Consider the following 22,660-nt stretch of genomic DNA (forward strand, 5'->3'; position numbering starts at 1 on the left):
ACTCTGCTACCAGAAAAAGGAATTTTATCCCAAACACTGGGATTTTCACAGCTGCTTGAGCTATTAGTTGGGTGCCATCTCTGAAGCCTCCACATGCTCTTGCAGACTGTTCTTACACCCCAGGATCTCCACCCTAGACAGTGATCCAGATCCAAACAGGTTAAAGCAAGAGTGATTACCCCTCAGACTGGTCACTTGGTCCCCCTACAATCTGCAGGCCAGGAGCTCTGAAGTAGCCACAAGGTGGGTGGCTACATGGCTGTGGAACCTTAGCTGCTTCTTGCAATGGGGGCAAAGTCCAGACTGTACTCCCAAATTCCCAGGTCCCAAGTCCCCACTGCACTGACCTCTCACTTTGTCCTTAGCACCTATGTGTTGATAATTCTAGAAACAGACACAGGTGCTGGTGATCTGAAGTCCCTCTAGCAGGTGGCTATTCAGGCTGACCCAAGGCTAAAACCTCAGTCTCCAGGAGGGCTGGGCTGGGCTCCCAGAATGCTGCACTGGACACTTCCTGCCGGCCTGCCGGGCTATCCTCAATGGGAGGTTAGCTTCTCTGTGTTATTTTGTGGGTTCTGTAGCTCCAAAGTTTGTCTAGAGTCATTTTTCACATGAATTGGAGGGGGTGGGAGCCAGAGTCACGCAGAAGTCCTGTTTCTACTCCGCCATCTTGACTTTGCCTCCCTGGATTTTGGTTTTTAATCCATTCTGCTATCTGCTTGCATTTTATAGGATTATAGGTAAGTTCATCATATCCACAGTTATGATTACTAACTGTGCATTTCCCTTCATCCTATTTTCTTCTGTTTATTCTTCTCTCTCTGTTTTCATCCTGTCCCTCCTCAAAAGTCTGTTTTGCTTCTATCACCTTCCTTAATTCAATCTCTCTTTTGTCACCTCCCCCATATCTCTTATCCCCTTCCCCTCCAAATTCTCAATTGAATAAAGTAGATTTCTATACCCTGCTGAGTGTGTGTGTTTGTGTATGTGTATTCTTCCCTCGTTGAATCAATTCCAATGAGAATGAGGTTCAAGCATTGCCTGCCACCCACACACCTCCATTTTCCCCTCCACTGTAAAAGTTCTTCACCTCATGCCTCTTTTATGTGAGAAAAATTTCCCTATTCTACCTTTCCCTTCCTCTCTTTTCCCAGTGCATCCCTGTTTCTCATTCCCCCCCTTTTTTTGGAGATCATCTCAATGTGATCAACTCACACTTATGCTCTCTCTCTAAATAGATGCTTTCTAACTACCCTAATAATGATAAAGTTCTCTTGTCCTATAGGAATGTAAATAGTTTAACTTTACTAAGTTCCTTATAACTTTTACATGTTTACATTTTACGCTTCTTTTGAGTCTTATGTTTAAATGTCAAGTTTTCTATTCAGCTCTGATCTTTTCATCAAGAATGCTTGAAAGTCCTCTATTTCATTAAATATCCATTTTTTCCCTGAAGCAGTATACTCAGTTTTGCTGGGTAGGTTATTCTTAGATGTAATCCTAGCTCCTTTGCCTTACAGAATATCATATTCCAAGCCCTTCCTTTAATGAGGAAGCTGATAAATACTGTGATCCTGACCGCCCCATGATATTTGAAGTCTTTCTTTCTAGCTACTTGATTCGTTTTCTCTCTGACCTGTGAGTTCTGGAATTTTGCAATAATATTCATGGGAGTTTTCATTTTGGTGTCTCTTGGAGGAGGTGATTGGCAGATTCTTTCCATTTCTATTTTACCCTCTGAAAAATATGGAATGCACCATGAATTTGCATGCCATTCTTGTGCAAGGGTCATGTTAAGCTTCCCTGTATCATTTCAATTTTAGTGAGCAATATATGAATTTTAGAAAAGCATTTGATAAAGTTTATTTCATACTATTCTTCTGGAAAATTGCACATAGATTAGTATAGGAAATAGTACAATTAGGGAAATTCACAACCAGTTAAATAGTCAGATGTAAAGAATAATCATTCATTAATGGTTGGTGCTGACTTAAAGCAGGTGTGCAGGGGCTTATCTAAGATACATATGCTTGGCCCTTGTGTTTAATATTAAGTCAAGTTAGAAAACAAGTATTTATAAAGTTTGAACTATATGCCAGACATATTATTGATACGCAGTTATAAAACATGGTAACTATAGTCAAGGAACTGGGAGGGGGGCAGGGACATAATACAAACAACTGTGCATACAAGATACAGCATGAACTGGAAATAATCTCATAAAGAAGGCATTAGCATTAAGGAGATCAAGAAGGAGTTCTTACAGAAGTTAGAATTTTTTTCTGAAAATTGAAGGAATTCAGAGAAACCAGGAGATAGGTTCAAGAAGGTAGAGCATTCTAGGCATGGGGAATAACCAATGAAAATTCTGAGAGTTAGGAAATGTAGTGTCTTATGCAAGTAATGGCAAGGAGGTCAGTGACACTGGATCTCAGAATATGTCTGTGTGGAGTTTAAGATACAAAAAGACTGGAAAGGCATAGTTGGGGGCAGGGGAGATGAGGGGAAGGTCATGGGTGGCTTTGAATGCCAAGCAGAAAATTTATATTTCCTCCTGGAAGTGATATGGAGTCACTGGAGTTTATGAATGAAGGGAGGGATGATATAGACCTATACTTTAGGGAGATAATTTATATAGAATAATAGTGAATGGATTGTGGTGACAGAAGTTCCTAGAAGGCAGTTTCAATAGTTCAGGCATAACGTAATAAGGGGCTACATCAGGTTGGTGGCAGGGTCAGGGTGACCCATATTACACAAATATTTAAAGACAGAATTAACCAGGGCTTGATAACCAATTGAACTGGGGGCAGAAGGGGAGAAAGAGTGAAGAGTTGAGGATAATAACTGGGTTGTGAGCCTGGATGACTGAGAGGACTGTGGTACCCTTGATGGTATTAGGGAAGTTAGGAAAGGAGGAAGGCTTGGGGTGAAATATAATGACTTCCATTTTGGATATATTGAATTATAGATGCCTATGAGGCATTGAGTTCAAGATGTCCAATAGACAGTGGATTATATAGGGCTATAATTAAGGAGAGAGAGTAAAGATTAATACATAGATCCTGGAACCATGTTCATAAAGATAATGAGGTGACCAAATAAAATAACATAGAGGGAGATAAAAAGGGGGTCCAAGACAGAACCTTAGAAGATATACACACTTACTGGGATCTGTTTAAAAATCCAGCAAAAGAGACTGAGAAGAAATGATCTAGGGAGGAGGAGAAACAGGAAGAAGCAAAGACACAGAAACAGAGAGAGAACAGAGTATGAAGAAGATGATAATTGACAATGCTAAGGCTACTGAGAAGTCATGAAGAATGAAGATTAAGGAAAGCCTATTAGACTTGGCAATGTTTCTATCAATTACTTGGGAAAAGGTATATGTTACATGCTTATCAAATACGCAGATGAAACAAAGATGTTGCAGAAGACTAGGTAATAAACTAGAGGACAAAATGAAGATTCAAAAAGTTCTTAGCAGGGATAAAACATTGCGCTGAATTGAATAAGAAGGAATAAAAAAGAGCTAAATATAAAATCTTACACTTGAGTTTAGAAAAAAAAAAATCAATATCCCAAACCCTAGCTAGGGAAGGAAAGGTTAAGAAAATTATTATAAAATTATTTTATTGATATCTTCTATTTCTTACACCACCCTAATTATCTCAAGGTTCCCTTCCCTTATCCCTCCCAGACTTCCATTCTATACAGCAAATAGTATTTTTTAAGAGAAGAAAAGGAAATGAACATAATTAATCAATAGATTGAAAAAGTCCAAAAATTTGTAATGTGTAACTCCTGTGGACCTCTTATTTCCACAAAGGGGTGGGTTGGGGATATCCTCTCATATCTCTTTGAGTCATGCTTAATCTTTATAGTTTTGTTACATTTACCTTTGATTTTTTTGGTGTTTAACTGTTCTTTCCATTTACATTATTGTAGTTTCTATGTATATTGTTTTTTGGCTCTGCTTACACCACTCTGCATCAGTTCATATAGATCTTTCTGTTTCTCTTTGTTCATCACACTCATTATTTCAGCACAGTAATATTCCTTTGCATTTATGTATTGAAGTTTGTTTAGCCATTCCCCAATTGATGGGCATCTACTTTATTTCCAATTCTTTGCTGTCATAAAAAGTGCTGCTATAAATATTTCACGGTATTTGTTCTTGATAGCTTCTTTGGGGTATAAGCCCAGTAAAGGAGTCTCGGTAGTCATTTTATTCATATAATTCCAATTTGCCTTCCCAAAGGGTCATACTATTTCACAGTTCCTCCAACAATGTATTAGTGTGCCTATCATTCCACAATCCTTCCAATATTTTTATATTTTTCATATATATATATATATATTTTATAATTTATAATAATACATTATATAAAATATATTATATTATTGTATAAAATATATTTTATAATATAAAAATGTTATCATTTTTTGGTCATTTTTGCTCATTTGCATTATATGATGTGAAACTTCAGGGTTGTTTCGAATGAAATTTCTTTTATTATTAGTGATTTGTTGTGCATCTTAGTGCATCTAGTACATACTCTGTAGTTTTTTTCTTGAGAACTGTTTTTTCATATCCTTTGATCACTTATCTATTGGAAATAGCTATTAGCTAAATTTTTATATTTATATAAAAGTATTCCTAACTCTAAATAGATACATGACCTTAATATTAAAAATTGTAATAAAAATTACAAGAGAAACAGGTTATAATCATATTTTATATACATATATCTATATTTAGGTTTGGATATATATATATATGCACCTGTACGTGTATGTGTATGTGTGTATTTAGATACAAAACCCATATCACAGAACTTCAATAGATAACTGGATAACTACTTGTCAGGTAAGATGAAGCAAGGATTCAATGTTAGTCCTTTTCTAGTCTTGTGGTAACTTTTTAGTCCTTCATGATTTTTCAGATACCACTAACGATGACTCAGAAATAACATTTAAGTTCCTTCAGTATTCAAGAATATAGTTGATTTGAACCAGATGGCTTGAACCCATTCTGTAATGTTTCAATGATTGAATGAATGAATAAGTGAGTGAATCAAAAAACATGTATTAAGTGATTACTTGGTGTGAAAAGTACTATTCTATTATAGGGAAAAAAAAATCCCTATATAGAAAAATTACACATTTGGGCAAACATTTAGTCCAGAAATATTAGAAAGTCACCCTTCAAAATTCTAAGGGTTACCAAAATATGTATGAATATCTTTTCTATCATTTATTTAAACAGGTGTTCTAGAGAGGCATGAAATTATCATTTATAGATCATAAATGCACCTTCAGAGTAAACTGCTGGACTTCTGCCAAGATGGCTACCTAAATGGAAGTAAAAGTGCTCAATTCCCACATATCTGAAAATCGTGCCACACCAAATAATGCCCAAGAAATCTCGTGAGAAAGTGCAGTAAGTGCCTTATTCCACCACAATAATACAAGCAGAAGCCCATGCATGGGTAATGAGAAAGGTGGCAGCCAACAAAGTCATTTCTGGAAGAAGCAACCAAGAGTCGTCAGAGTTGAGTAGCAAGAGCAGAGGAGTCCTCAAAGACCTTTTCGTGTTGAGTCACGTTAATTGAATTTGACTCTCTGTGAACCCACGTGAGGTTTCTTGGCAAAGATCCTAGAATGGTTCGCCATTTCCTTCTCCATATCATTTTATAGATGAGGAACTGAGGTAAACAGAGTTAAGTGAGTGACTTGCCCAGGATCACACAATTATTAAGTGTCTGAGGCCTGAGGTGAACTCAAGTTCTCCTGAATCCTAGGCCAGTACTCCACTTACTATGCCACTAAGCTGCTCTACCATAAACCCCAATATATTCCAAACAGATAACCAATGTAAATCTAAAAAGGACACATCATAATATAAAGGAAAATAGAATGAAGTGTCTTTCATAAGTAAAATTTGGAGAAATTTTGATAAAATAGATATATGTGATCAAAAAGGCAAAATAGAAAACTTCAATTGCATGAAATTAACACATTTTTGTTGAAATTAATATAGCTAAAACAAAAAGAGAAGCTAGGGACTGAAGAAGAAGTATTTATATCAAGCATCTCCAGTAAAATTCTGACATTCATAACATAAAGAGAATTGACAAATTTATAAGACTGAGCCATTAGACAATTGACAGTTAGACAAAAATATGAACAGAAAGTTTTCAAAAGAAGAAATGTGAGCTATGTGAAAAATGCATCTGATCATTCATAAGAGAAATGTACATTCTTTTTTAAAAGTGAGGTTGGTTGGTTTTTTTCCCTTAACTCATCAAACTGGCAAAGATGATGAAAGATGAAAATAGATCATGTTAAAGGGATTGTGGAAAGTTAGGAATATTATTGCAACATTGGAGGAGTTGTAGATAGGTCCAACCATTCAGGAAAACTGAAATACATGTGAGAAAGTTGCTACTTTTTTCTTATCTGTTGACCCAGAAATTCTGTGTACAGAAATAGAATAACACTTTTTTTGTAGTAACAAAACAATAGCAAACAAGCCAACGGACCCTAGAAACAAAATAAATATCTTGAGATCACAGTTGGTTGGCTCTATATTAAAATGATCAATGATACCAATTCTGGATTACTAACATTGGGAAATACTTTATCCTCTCGGTATGTTACAGGTGTGGACTACTGGATGCTCTATCAGTGTGACCACTGAATCATATGGCTTTGCTTAGCTCTCTTATTTGTTGTTGTTGTTTTCATTATGGTAAGGGAAGATACAATGATGTATTGGGCAATTGGGAAGTGATTATACCACTAAAATATATTAATAAAACACAAAATAATATATTGCATTGTCATATAGTTCCTTAGAAAAGAGTCCCATGAGATCTTGAGGCAAGGCCTTAGATGACACCCCCACCACAGAAGAGGAAACAAGTGGGGAGAACTATCAAATTAGGGGAGCCTTCATGTTTCAGTAAAATCTAGCCTCCTCTCTCCCTCTAAAAACAAGAAGACTAGAACTGTGCCCAAACAGCTACTGTGTTATGAGAAGCAATTAAAGACACTTCTGCTATCAGCTCCAACAATACTGCAACCATAAATATCTATAATTTCTACATTTTAAAAATTCTGTAATTTCTCTTCTATTCTGACTATAGGTTTATTATAGTGTATTTATACAAGTACTACACACACACACTCTCTCTGTTTTTCCCTAGCCCTGTCAGCTATGGTAATTCATTAGGTCAATGATTATTGTCACTGCAATGTTATAAAAATAACTCTGTGTTTATCATTAAGGATAAAAACTCTGCAAAAATATTAATATGATTAGTATTTTACAAGGAATAGAATTTTGGAATCCACAGTCAGACTTTTCAATTTTATTTCCTCACTTTTTAAATGCAGGCTTCATTTAGTCTGGCTCTCCAAAAAATACTTTTTTCATGCACTTTTTTTGCTTTTTTTTTGGAGGGCAATTGGGGTTATGTGACTTGCCCAAGGTCACACAGCTAGTTTTTGTGTTAATTGTCTGAGGCCGGATTTGAATTTAAGGACTCCTGACTCCAGGGCTGGTGCTCTATTCACTGCACCACCTAGCCGCCCCTTTCATGTACTTTTAAATCATATTTGTGTTAGAAGATAAATACCATAAATTAGTTGAAAAGCTCCAGAGTGTCATGGAAGGCTTATCATGATTGGATTTGGGTACCTATCAATGTTAACTGATGATGATCATCACTCATCTATACCTTTGTATCATACAAAATTCTTCTCTATGTTCTCTCCCTTAGAGGCTTTCATAGAGGACGTGCTTTCCACACCATACCACCTGAACTGTCTTAAGAAGATTCTGAATATCACCTGGCAAGATAAGCTACCAGACACTGAGCTCCTTTCTTAAATTGAACTTCCAAGTTTTCAAACTCTATTGCAGAGAGCACAACTCTAGTGGGCTGGCCACATTGTTCAAATGCCAAATGTTCAAATGCTTGCCTAAAAGATTATTTTCTGGAGAACTCACACAAGACAAGCACTCACATAGAGGTCAAAAGAGCAATACAAAGACACTCTCAAGTTCTCTCTGAACAGCTCTGGTATCGATTGTGAGATATGGGAGACATTAGCACAGGACCACCCAGAATGGCATGCCCACATCAAAGAAGGCACTGTGCTCTATAAGCAAAGGAGAATTGCAGTAGATCACAAAGAAAACTGAGATGGGCAAATTTAGAGATATCTTTACTCCAAATGTTCATATGGGCTATTTGTGCCCAGTCTGTGGTAGAACCTTCTGAGCTTGTATTGGTCTGATTAACCATAGTTGGACATACTGTACCTTGATCCAGATATACTGATATCATTTTGGTCTTCTTCAAGCATGACAGACAACAACCAAACACACTGGAAGCCTCACTCTAGATCTTTCTAGATTTCATGGGTACCAGTGTTTCATTCATCCATCATCTTTCCCTCTTGCTACATGACCAGTCCCCCTGCAACTTTCCAGACACCCCTTAAACTACTTTTTGCACTTGGTTCATTGCTGAAAACATCCTATAGACTATTTGTACATATCAGGTATCCTTCCACATCCCTTTTTGGCACCTGCAACTTTGGAGACGGGAGTAGGAGTTGTGACGTTCTAAGATTTATAGCCTTTCTTCTGTCATGGATGCATGTTAGTGTGACAGAAGGGAATATTTAATAATCCTGTGTTGTAGCAGTGTTACAGTTTAAAGGATGTCTATACTCTGAAGTGTCTCTCGTGCATTTCTATTGCCACAAGTGTTTCCTCCAAGCTTACACAAAAGTTCACCCAGTAGTCAAAAACACATCCTGCTCCTTTCCTCTTATCTTCAAACTTCAAAGCCTCAGGAACTTTGCCTTAAGGACATTTTTTCCAGGGCAAGAAACTGAGATATTCACTGCCAGGTACTTTTATTCCTCTGAAAAGAAAACAGTAATGGTGAGGACTGCTGTGGATGGGCAGAGCCTTGTGGCAGGATGGTGAGAGAGGTTACTGAGAGAAGAGTGAGAACAAAACTATACATCTGCATAAAGCTCCTTTTTCTGAGGTGAAAAAGAAGGCAGAATCTAGAACTAGAGAGACACGAACTCTGGTTTAGGAGGGTAATGCAGACTCAACGCAGCTCTAGCTCCAGGGAGAAAGCTCTCTAAGGGATGACAGTGGCTAATAATGGTCCAGGATCCCAGGCAATGAAATTGAGGAGAGGACATTATGTTTAGTAGGAAATCATTTTAGCCCTGGAGAGAGTTACTTGTGCTGACCTCCTTGGAGTGGGTAAGTTTGGACCCAAACTCCAAGTAGGAAGGAAGGTGCCCAGCTGACTACCCAGCTTCTTGTGCTAAGTTATAAGTCTAGGCACTGGTGCCCAAGAAGTCCCAGCACCATCTTTTGAAAGGCCAAATATCAGCAGGTTGGCTGAAGAGTTCTGGATGGGAGTAAGAAGGAGAGGCAGTAAAGCAAGGGGTCTGGAATCAGGAATGCCTGAGTCCAAATCTGACCTCAGACACTTTTTAGGAAGTCACTTAACCTCTGTTTGCCTCAGTTTCCTCATCTGTAAAATGGGAATAATAGCACCTGCTTCTCATGATTGCTGTGGGGATCAAATAAGACAGTACTTATAAAGTGCTTAGCGCAATGCCTGGTGCATGATCGTACTATATAAATGTTAACTATTATTACTGTTATTTTCTCCTCAAGTTCCTAAGAAATCTATTTCTCACCCACTTTAGTATTTCCCATCAAAGACTGGACTAAATGTAACCTCAAAAGTAACTTTTAATTTCAAGGCTCTATGCTGCTGGAGCGATACAAGTCTCTCATTTTTACTCAACAAATGGTTCTTGGCTTGAATGAATGGGCTATATGACCATCTGAAACTTTTCCTCCTCCTTCTTATCTCCAGATTCATACCAGAGGAAGCAGGAATGAAGGAAAATGCCCTTCTTCATCTTTCTTCATCAACTTATTTAACTCTGTGCAGAAGTAGTCGTTAAGTGCAGCTATGGGCTAAATAAAGTTCTCAACACTTTTGTTTGCATGTGGGCATTATGCAAAGTTGTTATACAACTCAAGTAAACTGACAAAAAACTTTACCTTTTGGATTTGCATGCTAAAATAACAATAATAATGGTGACAAAGGTAGCTAAGTTCTTATGCAGGAGTGCAAAGAGAATCTGAAGTTCAAGTGGAAAGGAAAAAAGAAAAAAAATATTCACTCTAGAATTAGAGGATGAGGGTTCAAATTGTCACTTTGATGTTTACCATATGTGTGGCCTTGAGAAAATCATTTAAACTTCCTGTACCTAAATTTTCCCATCTGTAAATGAGGGGCTTGAATTAGTTCTGAGGTCCTTTTTTCTGTTCTAGATCCTAAGATTCTATCTGGATGACTAGGGGCAAGTCACTCACCTAAGCTTAAATTTGCCCATCTATAATACTTACACAATATCTATAACATTTTTTTAATGTGGATCAAATGAAACTACATTTGCGAGAGTCCTTTATAACCACAAAGAAAGACAAAAGTCAGCCATTATCAGCAGTATTGCTATAGACTGTTTTAAATTGTATCTTGTTATGGTCTCCAGGACCAGTCCTTCCCTCCCCACCCCCTCATACCTTCTAGTCAACATAGTAAATTCATAAGCAGTCAGTGCAGGAAGACTGCAAATGGAAAACTAGAATTCACATACAAACCATCCCAAACATCAAAGAAACATAATTTACAAATTTCAAAATTAATGAATCAAAAATCACATTCTGGTAATATTTGCTAAATCAGAGGAAGTCATTTAGACTTTGCTGTCAGGGACTTGGGGCCCAGTGATATGTAAATCTCAGATAGGTTCCAGCTACCTGTAGTGAGACCAGCAGAATACTAAATGGTTCTGGTAAGTCTTATATAACATGGATATATTAACTTTAAAGTTTTACCAGCTACTTTGAGATGATTCAGATATAGTAATGAACTAACCCTAAGGTGGCACCGATAGTCTGTTCCCCAAACAACCTATAAATATGGGACCTCAAAACTCCCCACCCAAGCACTCTCTCATCTCCTAAGAGTCCATGCTACTCACGTGTTCCCAAATCTTAATGTACTTAGCTAAGTGATTCATTCCCTCCCCATCTTCTTCCTCACACTTCCTGCCTTCTTTCACCACCCTATCGCCCATCCCCACACCTCTGCCTCTGTGACCCCTTGTGCCTCTTTGTTCCTTTACTTTCTGTTTCTGTTTTCCCCTATATCTCCTAGTCTTATTAAAGTGTGATTGCAGTCTTGTTTCTAGGGGCTTTCCTGACTAGTAGGCTAAGAACTGGGCATGTCTGCCCCATTTCATAAGTCAATTATCAGTTCGTGGACATAGAAAATAATTAGACTAATGAAGGATTAAATGCTTCTAATAAAAAATGAATTAAGAGGCAATTGGAAGAGTAACATTTTTTTTCAGGAACAATCTTATTTTCTATAAAAGTGAACTAGTTAGGATGCCATGGGTCCATTGAAGAGTTATTACTTTGTTACAAAGCAAAAGGGTTTAGAAAAAAAAACAAAACAGAACAATTTCAAAATGCCCAAAGTGATAATTCAAGAGAAAATGGCCCATTCTATCTAGGTATTGGCTCACTTATATAAAAAATTCTTATGTAGTACTAGCTATATCTTCTTCAACTTGCATATTTTTAGGTTTTATGTTCAAACAACTTGGTAGAACAAAGAAGGGTACAGATTATGCAGGTTCATTGAAGCTTGATAAGGCTTGTTGGAACAAGGACAGGATTTCTCTAATTTCCCCTAAAACTAACTCCAGTAAATCAAAGAAGAATATACCTTTTTCCCAGCATAAATTATATTTCACTTCTTTCACTGTATTTCATTCAAGTCAGTATTGATTTGTAAGATATATCAGTTGCATCCTAACAGCGAAAGCCAGGCAATTTCTTTCAAGGAAACAATTCTATAGCAAAAGAGTAATTGACTCATTGTTCACTATTCACCAAAGCTATATAGTGACATTATTGAATGATGTATATAAAACCAAATATAGATAGAAAGTAATATCTTAAACCTTTTGCCAGCTTATCTGGGTTTGATGTCCATTTCAATAAACCATTCCATTAATCCAGAGCTATATATACTAGTATTTTAGACAAGATATACAAGACATTTTATTTCTTAACCAGCAAAACATCTTTCTTTGTATGTTCCTGGCTAAATGCCCTGTCTGTTCCAATAACCTTCCTATGATAAGGTTGTTAAAAAATATAACAGTATCAAAGCCACCAGTACTGTGGATGATGCCCACACAAGCATCTCTTTCTATACCTCTTGCAATTAAAGGTAATTATGGCCTTTAGACAACTCTGTAAAAAAAAAAAAAAAAGGAAAAGGGCCTTTTTGGAGCCCCTGCTTTTTTTTAATTAGGGTTTTCACAGTCTTCATCATGTCCATAAAACACAAGCAGCATCTAAGAAAACTAACAGGAATTCTGTAGCTCATGTTTTTCTAGGAAGGATGAAACACAAACACAGTAGGCCCCCTGCCCTTTTCTTGCTACAAAAATTTTTAGTTCCTGCAATTACTTGTAGGTGCAAAACCATATAGGCAATAACTCCCTTTATAGTTAGATAATTGCATGAAAAAAATCAACTAATTATGTTTAAAATTAGCTCTTTTCTATCCATTTAGAAGCCTCCAGGAGCAGATTTTATACATAATTAGCCAAAAAGAAGGGGAACAAATTACTCGTATGTAGAATTTTACACATATGAAAATGGTAATTTCTAAATATAGTAGAAATAACTATATATTATATATAATATAACTACATATATAATATAATGTAAAACTATGTATATATATATTATATTTCTATATAATTCAATATAATTCTGACATGCTAAAGTCCTAAATGGGAGAAGATAAGATGAACCTCAAAGAGCCACAAATTTTGTTGACATTCCAGCTCCTTGAGTTCAGCATCTCCCTCAGCAAGGGAAGCAGAGGGATATTCCTGATATAGTCAGTCTTTTAAGGGCCTTCACATCTAAAAGACTTCAAGGGTAGAAACTGTCTCTCCATTTTTCTATTAAAATGGAAAACAGCATGACAAAAATAAGAATTTAAGCAAAATATTTGTTTTCACAACAAAAACATTCTAAGTGCATTAGATAGTTATTATGGTTTGAATTCTTCGTTATAAACTATGATTTGAAAGCCAAAACAATCAAATTATTCTTGATTGTAAAATAAAGACAATCTTAGAAATCATCATGAATTGCATTGTATTCCTGGGAGATTGAAACAAACACAACTAGACTGAATTTGGCAAATTTGTGTACAGGGAACATAGGAAAGAACATATGGGAAAAAAATTCTGCAAAGTTGTACCATGTCATTGATTTTGTAAATAATTTATATGCCATAAACAAATCTAATATACAAGTTCAAACTAAAAATACCTGAAATAATAACTTTGCCTAGGAATTAGATCCCATAGAAATAACTGACACTGAGAGAGCAGAAAAATTGTACTAGATTAATATTCATTGTATTTTTATCATAAATCAAAATGCTTACCATCTTGCTGACCAGGAACAGTCTGGGGGCTCTGCATTCTTTCTTCAAGGTTAGAACTAAGGTCAGAGTTCACAGCTGACATGCGTGTGGAATCACTCATATCAAACTCATCACTTTCTATAGAACTTTCATCCTACAAAATAAAAACATTATGGCATGAAACAAAGTTGAGATAGTGCAGTACATTCAAATAACATCTCTATAGATATGATATATTTTAACCACTTAATACATATTTAATGACTTTTAATTCAATTCAACAAGCCAGCTTATCTGGCTTATCTTATTAAGCACAAGTCCATGTGGTTGGTAGAAAAAGATTAAACACAATGGTCCCTGAACTCAAGCATCTTAATACATAATGGGAGAAGAAGAGGACCTAATAAAAGTACATAAATAACTGTAAAACAAACAACCAATCTATTAGTCAATCACTCCATCATTATTTATATGAGATAGAATGTGATAAGGACAAATAAGAAACATAGCTAAAAGTATTATAAGAAATTTGAAAAGAGATCACTTTTAGAGTAGCTAATCAGGAAAGACATTTTTAGAGAGAGTGTCACCAAGGGAATTTTGCTAGGCATAGATGTGAAGGAAATGCATTCCAGTCAATGAGGATAGTTTGTATGAGAGAGAATTGGATGTAAATAAGGAAAAGCTCACAAAAATTATGCAACTGTGTTGTTGATATACAGATTATGACAAAAAAAAATTAGAGTGAAGCTATGAAGGGTCTCAAATGCCACTCTAAATGGTCATTTTTTGTTTGTTTTGATTTTTTGGAGGGGGAAAGGCAATGCAATTTGGGTTGACTTGCCCAAGGTCACACAGTAAGTGTTAGGTGTATGAGGCTGCATTTGAACTCAGGTTCTCCTGACTCCAGGGCCAGTGCTCTATTCACTGTGCTACCTCACTGCCCCTTAAAGGTTCAATTAAAAAAAAATTCTAGGAAATAGGCAATGAAAGATTTTTTAAATTACTTATTTTTAGTTTACAATAGGCAATGAAAGATTTTTTAAATTACTTATTTTTAGTTTACAATCTTCAGTTCTACAAGTTTTTGAGTTCCAAATTTTCTCTCCCTCTTCCTCCCCCGCCAAGACGGCACGTAATTTGATACAGGTTCTACATATACCTTCACATTAAACATATTTTCACAATAGTCAAGTTGTAAAGAAGAATTATAAACAATGGAATGAACCATGAGAAAGAAGAAACAAAACATAACAAAACGATAGAGACAGCAAATAGTTTGCTTCAATCTTCATTCAGACTCCATAATTCTTTCTCTGGATGTGGATAGTCTTTTCTATCATGAGTCTTTTGGAGTTGTCTTAGAACCTTGCCCTGCTGAGAAGAGCCAAGTCTATCAAAGTCAGTTATCACAGATACTATGTGTTTGTAATCTGTGCAATATTCTTCTGGTTCTGCTCCCCTCACTCAGCATTAGTTCATATAAGTCTTTCCAGGTTATTACAAAGTCTGTCTGCTCATCATTTCTTATAGAACAATAGTATTCCATTGCATTCATATACCACAACTTGTTTAGCCATTTCCTAATTGATGGGCATCACCCTGATTTCCAATTCTTTGCCACCACAAAAAGAACTAATGAAAGGCTTTTGAGAATAAATTATACCTATTCACTAGGAAGATATTTTTTTTATTTTTATAGATATATTTTTTTAACTATGGAAAGGACGTATTGGAATGGGAAGAGAAGGAAGAAAAAGAAGTCAGTTAGGAGCTGTTATGATATTCCAGGTGAGAGGCGATGAGGGTCTAAACTAGTGAATGGGAGTGTGGACAGAATAAAGGTGAAGAATGTAAGAAATACTGCATTATAAAATGCACAGGACAAAGAAATTGATTTTATATAGGGGATAAAGAATATAGATGAGCCCCACATAAGTCTGAGGTTTAGATTTTCAATGATTAGAATGATAGGAATTCTGCCTAAAGAAATTAGGATATTAAGAAGAAAAATAGTTCATGATATGTTAAATTTTAGGTAGTTAGTCAGCAATGCAACAGTTCACCTAATTTTTATCTAGATAGAGATAGTCAACAAACATTTGTAAATATAGACTTGGAGCTCAGAAAAGAGATAGCGACTGGATCTGCAGATGTGAAAATTTGCATAGAGATTCCCACAAGGCATTATGAAAAAGCACTAGATTTTGGGGTCAGAGGATTAATTTTGAATCCTATCTCTGTTAATTACTACTTCTGTGACATTTGAGGCATCTTGAAGAAGTGTATAGAGTACTGAACTTGGAATTAAACATATATGAATTCAAATCCAGCCTTAGACACTAGCTGCATGATCTTGGGTAAGTCACTTAGCTTCTGCCTGTCTTAGTTTTCTCATCTGTAAAAAAGGGATTTAGTTAAAGCACCTACCTCCTATGGAAGTTGTGAGAGTAAGATGAGATAATGTTTGTAATCTGCTTTGCAACTCTTAAAATCCCATATAAATAGTAGTTGTTACCTAATTTTACAGTCCTCAGTTTCCTCACCTGTGAAATGAGATATTAGACTAAATCATCTCTAAGGTCTCTTCCAGTTCTAAATCCAATTAAGTCATAAAATTTGATGAAATTGCCAATGAAGAGAATTATAGAGAAAAGAAAAAGTGATGGCAGAGTCTGGAGGAGTGTCTCATACTTAATGAGGAGGAGGAGGAGGAGGAGGAGGAGGAGAAAAGGAAGCAGGAAAAGGAAAGAAGAGCCTCATTGAAGCCAAGTGAGAATAGAGAAAGATGCTGCCAGCGATGAAAGGAAATGGAGTCAAGAGCCCAAGGAGATAAGTTGGCCTTGGTAAGGAATTTCGTTTCATGATCTTTTCAGAACAGGCTGAAGGATAAAAGGATAGGTGAAGATAAAGATGGATTTTTTAAAACTCTTTATAGACGAGAGGTATGAGGCAGGGATGATAATTTTGACACAGTTTCAGTAATAAGTAAAAATAGCAACCACATGGAATCTCTTGGGAAGAGGGAGATTGGCAGCTCAAGGAACGAGATCCAGAATGATCACTTCCAAATCATTACAGAGAATCAGTCAGAGATGCCTAGGCTTGCTACATGTATTTTGTGAGTTACAATAAGATATGACAGAATACATTTGTAGTGGACCTAATTCATCAGCAAGATTTTGTGACTTCCTCATAGAAGATGAATAGTGAGAGAGAATTGTGGATTAGCAATATGTGAACTGAAAAAGGGGAAAGCTTACTAAAATGTATATTTTACTAGCAAGTACTTCAGAAGTGTCTAACATGAATGGTAAAACATAATTCCTCCTTTCAAGAATTTTTCAATCAATATGACTACATGTAAATGTTGCTTTTGTTCTTCATGAGAGACAGTTGGCATAATAAATAGAGAATAGGCCTTAGAGTCAGGAAAACCTGGATTCAAGTCCTGACTCTGACATGTACTGGCTATGTGACCTTGGGTAAATCATTAATTTTTCAATGTCCCAGACAGCTCTCTGAGACTATAAGCTGCAGAGAAATTGTTGACCTTCATCGATAGAAATGGAAAAAAAAAGCTTTCTAACTACAATCAGGAATTTAGAGGAAGACATGGTTTTGGGGAAAAAAATCAGTGTCCTCATAAATATTATTTATAAGATTTTATTATTATTTATGTATAAGGAAAAGCATCCCAAAGGAAGGAAAGCTTAAGTTAAAACTTAAAGTGAAAGGTTTGTACTTTGGTTGACAAAAAGGGAAAAGCTCAGAGAAGGGAGAGAGAAGAAGCAATGAGCTACCCTTAACCATCAAAGAGAGTATAAATTGGAATTTAGTGGGAGAGGAGATATAGAATGGACCTACCTAATAATCTTTTTTTTTGGAGGGGGGAAGAAAGGGCAATTGGGGTTAAATGATTTGCCCAAGGTCACACAGCTAATAAGTGTCAAGTGTCTGAGGCTGGATTTGAACTCAGGTCCTCCTGACTCCAGGGCCAGTGCTCTATTCACTATGCCACCTAGCTGTCCCTACCTAATAATCTTAAAGGCCTAGGTTAGCAGTTTGTATTTATATCAGAGGGTAAAATATTTTGTACCAAAATCTATCCTTTTTGACATTGTAAATTACAGAACTTTCTTAGTTGTGTGTTAAAATGGAAATGAAGGGCTATCCTGAGGTTTCTCTGTTAAATTCTAAATCTAAGTCATAGTAGGTGCTTAATATATATTAGTGGAATGGAATGTTATTTTACAAAAGTCCTATTCTGATGTCCAGTCATGGTTGGTGTGGGGGTGACTTAGTCTTTGAAATTATGCTGGTCAAACACAGGTGTGACAGATTTTATGAAGTCAGGTATGGGACAGACAAGTTAAGCTATGTTTGGAAAGGTTCATCATGAAAAAGTCAGCTGCTACATGATAATTTATTTTGACTACCAAAAATAATGATGCCAGCTCCTAAGACATGGTGAAGCTGCATTTGATATACATAGAAGGGCACAACACTGAAAAAAAACAGCACTTTTAAAGAATTAGAAGCCACTGGGAGTTTCCTTCAACCTTGAAATTTGTCATGTGAATCCACAAATTTGGGTATTGATATTGCAAACACAGATCCATATGTGGTGATAAGACAGCTGGGATACTAGGATTATTCCTATGAGAGGAAAAAAAGTAGAAACAAAAGGCCTGTTGCGAAGAGGCAAAGAACATTTTTAGATAAATAAAAGCAGAGAGAATTCAACTTGGTAAATTTAAAGTTCAAGGTGAGAGATGGAATTAGCTGATCAAGGAAGAGAATAAAAAGAATATGACAGCCAGGATTTGAGAATGCAGAATATGTACAATGTACATGGTCTAATACAGAACAAAAATATATCCAAGATTGGAGAGAAGATGGAGAGGTAGATAGATAGATAGATAGATAGATAGATAGATAGATAGATGTAGAAAATGGGATCCCCAAGGCAAATGAAGAAACAAATTGTCAGTCAAATTGTTGAAGAAATTGACTTTGAAGACTGCACCATTTCATCCAGGAAGTGATAAAAATTATACTAGGACCCTAACAACAAAAACCTTTGCTCTTTCAGAGAACAAAAGGAAGGGGAAGCTAAAATTAATAGATCATCTGAGTACTGGGACAATGGATGCAGGTAGGCTAGGATGCTAGGCTGACAACCACGAACCCATTGAAGAACGTCTAGAAGAATTTCTAGGACTCAAAAGGGTCTTTATCACAGGAAGCAACTGTTTAATATGTTAAACCCATGCCAGAAAAATTTCCATTATTAAATATATAAAACTGCACTTGTGTTCTTATCTATAGATAGTCTATAACCCTCAATCCATCAGTACTCCCTAGTGCATCAAGCATGCAAACTAGGGAGGTTTTCTTTGTCTCTTTTTCTCTATTTTAACATTGAAAGACAATCATTAAAACAAACACCAAAAATGACTTGATCAACAGGAAGAAAGATTTAGACTAGTAAAGAGTGGGGAGTGTGAGTAAAGACAATAAATTAAAACCTAGAAGTTTCATGATCTGTGGGAAAATGTCCATTCGAATGATAACATAAAGACAGCAAAAGCTACTATTGCACAGGAAAAACTACCATGGTTGTTCTTTACAGATATACCTAGATTGATATATGTACCATAAATACTAGGGATTCATTTTTCTACCAAAAAAAATGAAATTGAATTTGTCATGAACAAAATTTTTGGCTTATATATATATATTGTACTATATATACATATATATATACTATTACATAAAATAAAACAATGTGCTATATTAGAGGACTTAATAACAAAATTCTCTTTAAAAACGTCCTTTTAAAAGCATACCTATGTTTATATAATGCTTGAAGTTTTTCAGAGTGCTTTCTTCACAATAACCTAGATTGTTTAATATAATCCTCATTTTACAGAGGAGGAAACTGAACTTCAGAGAGGTTAAATAACAATATTATAGAATTATATATTTTAAGGTGGGAGGGACCTTAGAGGCATTTTACTCCCTCATTTTACAGAAAAGGAAACTGAAGACCTAAGAGGTTAATCTCTTTGCCCATACTTACATGGCTACTAAGTATTGGAACTAGAATTTGAAACCAGATCTCTTAACTCCAACCTTTCATACTAATACTACACTACACTGCCTCACTATAAATGAAAAACCCCCCCACAGAAAATTGAAATTAACCTCAAGATAAGATAAATTACCATGTATTTTTATTGTATTTGCATATTGCATGAATGATAGATTTCTCATGAATCAGAATCCTAAAAGTCAGAGTCCATATTTTGGGTAAATATGTACAGAGTCCAACATACACAAGGCACTCAATAAATGCTAAGGAACAAAAATGGAAGTAACAGTACATCCTGTAGGTATAGTTTATGGTGGTACCAAAAGTTAGGTGCTATGGGAAAAAAATGGAACCTTCAGCAAAAATTGCTATACTATCAAATTACTTATCTACACACTTTTTGTAATACTAAAAACAAAAAAACACCTTTCTCACTCATCATCTCAAGCACCATAAAAGTTGCAACTTCATTTTAAATATTTCCCACTCTGATTACCTATGATGATTATTCACCTTTAAAAATCTCATTCATTATTCTAAAATGTTAATTATGTCATTGATATGCATTTTAAATTGAAGTAATAAAAATTCCAAGTCAATACATTGTATTTTCCAACTATTTACTAATTTAAGAATTGTCTTTTATTTATAAGTGGCAAATGTATCTTAGACACAAGAGCATAGTAAAGATGTTATTTTCTATAGTACTTAGAAAAGATCAAAGGATCAAATGTGACAATCGGAGGAATCTTCTGTATCCTTATCTCCAGTCTGGTTTTCATACTGACTCAAACAACAGAATCATAGGACTATTCTTTCATTTTGAATACCTGGTTTACTACCTTTTTCACATTTTCCTTATCTGTTAAAGAGAGACAATAAGGCAAATGTGCTACACTTTAAAGAAGTGTTTCAAATGAATAGGCTAGAAGTTAGGGAGCTTAATGGGGCCAAGAAGTTCCTCCTCTATCTTCCTAGCTACCTTGTACTAGTCATTTCCTCACCTTGGGTCTCATTTTCTCATGCAGAAAAAATTCATTAAAATAACACTAAGAACTACCCACTGCTTCAGGGTTCAGTGGCACCCTCCTACTAAATGTCTGCAAGCAGAAACTGGATGATCACTTGTTGGAGATGTAGTATTTATTCTTCAAGAATGGGTGGGACAAGATGGTCTCAAGAGATGCTGATTCATAGATTCTGAGATTCTATGTGATCCTGACTAACCATCTGTAAAGGTTCTATGCATTCATTTAACAAATGAGGAAACTGAGACACAAGACTGTTAACTGATTTGCCTATGGTCACATAACTAGCATGTGGCAGAACCAGGACTAGAACTCAGGTGTCCTGACATGAAGTCAGTCCCAAGGTTTCTTTTCCCCATCTGAAAATGTTCATTGGAGCAGATTACACATATACACAGGGCAGCCTATCTCTTTTTGGAAGTTTTTCCCTATGCAGTTCAAATATTATAACCACAAACATGATGACAAATAGTCCATTGTAATAGTGGTCTCTTCACAGAATCTCAGGTTTGTAAAACACCTCAAACAGAAATCCCCCCTCCAACCTTCCTGACAAGTGGTCATCCAGGGTTTACTTGAAGACTTTTAGTGAGAGGGAACGCATTACCTCCTAAGACAACCTCTCTCCCTTTTGGACAGCTCTAATCTTTAGGAAGTTTTCCTTATGTAAATATAGATTCTATCCCCTTGCAACTTCTACCCCACTGCTCCTAGATTTGCATTCTGGTGCCAAACAAACCAAATTTATTCTTTTACATCACAGTCTCTCAAATACTTGGAGAGAGTCAACATGCACCCACTAAATTTTCTTATCTCTAGGATAAATATTGTCACCAGCATTTATATACCATGGTCTGCACTTCCCTAACTATCCTGGTCACCCTCTACTACAATGCTTTGAGGAATGTTTAACTACCAGCTCTCAAAAGGGGAAAAAATGTATCCACAACAAGCTTTTAAAGTTTAATCTGCACTATCAACATTTTCTCTATCACTTTCTGAAGTCTAGGCATTCAACAAAACAATAAATCAAGCCCTGATTTGTAGTGTTTGTTGATTTCTGAGGTGAAAATGCTCACACTGAAAAATGAACAATTGGCTCTCAGAGCCCATATGAGATGGCCCCAGCACACTCAAGAATCTTTCCAGTTTGTTAACATCCTTCCTAAGGTGATATCAATGAACACAATGTTTCAGAACTCTGACCAGGGCAGAGTACATTGGTACACTCACCTTCCTCATTGTGGACATTATGTGATTATTAATGCAATGTGAATTTGTGTTAGTCTTGCTGATGTAAAAAACAAACAAAAACCAAAAAGTATAGCATAACAGAAAGAACATGGAGAGTATAACAGAAGAGATAGGGAGTCATGTATACCCCCATTTTGACACTTGCTGTATAAACATCAGCAGGATACTTCCTTCTCTGAGCCTCAGACTCATATCATGTAAAATAGAGATTTTAAACGGTTACAGAGTTGTTATGTGTTGTGAGAAGAATGCTTTGTAAGCCTCAAAGTGCCCTATACAGCCTACCTCGTTTTATTGTGCTTTGCTTTACTGTTCTTTGCATGTATTACATTTTTGACAAACTGAAGGTTGTGGCAATTGCATCATGCAAGCCTATAGGCATCATTTTTTCCAAAAGCATGTGCTCACATTTTGTCTGTGTCACATGTTGGTAATTCTCACAATATTTGAAACTTTTTCATTATTATTAAATCGGTTATGATGATCTGTGAACAGTGCTCTTAGATGTTACTATTGTAATTGTTTTGGGGTTATATAAGACAGAGAACTTAATAGTTGTGTGCATTCTGACTGTTTCACCCACAGGTCATTCCAGTCTCTCTCCTTCTCTTCAGGTCTCCCTATTCCCTGAGACATATTCTTGAAATTAGGCCAAGAAATAACTCTACAACGGTCTCTAAGTGTTCAAGTGAAACGAA

The 22,660-nt window shown here is 35.9% G+C and overlaps 1 protein-coding gene and 1 non-coding gene across 3 annotated transcripts in view; both read right to left on the bottom strand.

The window, feature by feature from the left end:
• NOL4 (nucleolar protein 4) overlaps positions 1 to 22,660 on the bottom strand; it is a 482,864-nt gene that overhangs the window by 309,375 nt on the left and 150,829 nt on the right. For both annotated transcript variants that reach the window (XM_069099880.1, XM_069099881.1), the window contains exon 5: positions 13,605 to 13,737. In XM_069099880.1, the coding sequence (XP_068955981.1) occupies positions 13,605 to 13,737 (133 nt within the window). The remainder of the gene's footprint in view (positions 1 to 13,604; positions 13,738 to 22,660) is intronic.
• Positions 1,741 to 1,842, bottom strand: LOC138170754 (U6 spliceosomal RNA). Its single transcript, XR_011170733.1, has one exon. It is a non-coding gene; the product is annotated as a U6 spliceosomal RNA (small nuclear RNA).

Source organism: Petaurus breviceps, unplaced genomic scaffold (genome assembly GCF_028583685.1).
Source record: "Petaurus breviceps papuanus isolate PSGF00001 unplaced genomic scaffold, PetGlider_PUasm1.0 38, whole genome shotgun sequence".
In the NCBI taxonomy this organism is placed as follows: domain Eukaryota; kingdom Metazoa; phylum Chordata; class Mammalia; order Diprotodontia; family Petauridae; genus Petaurus; species Petaurus breviceps.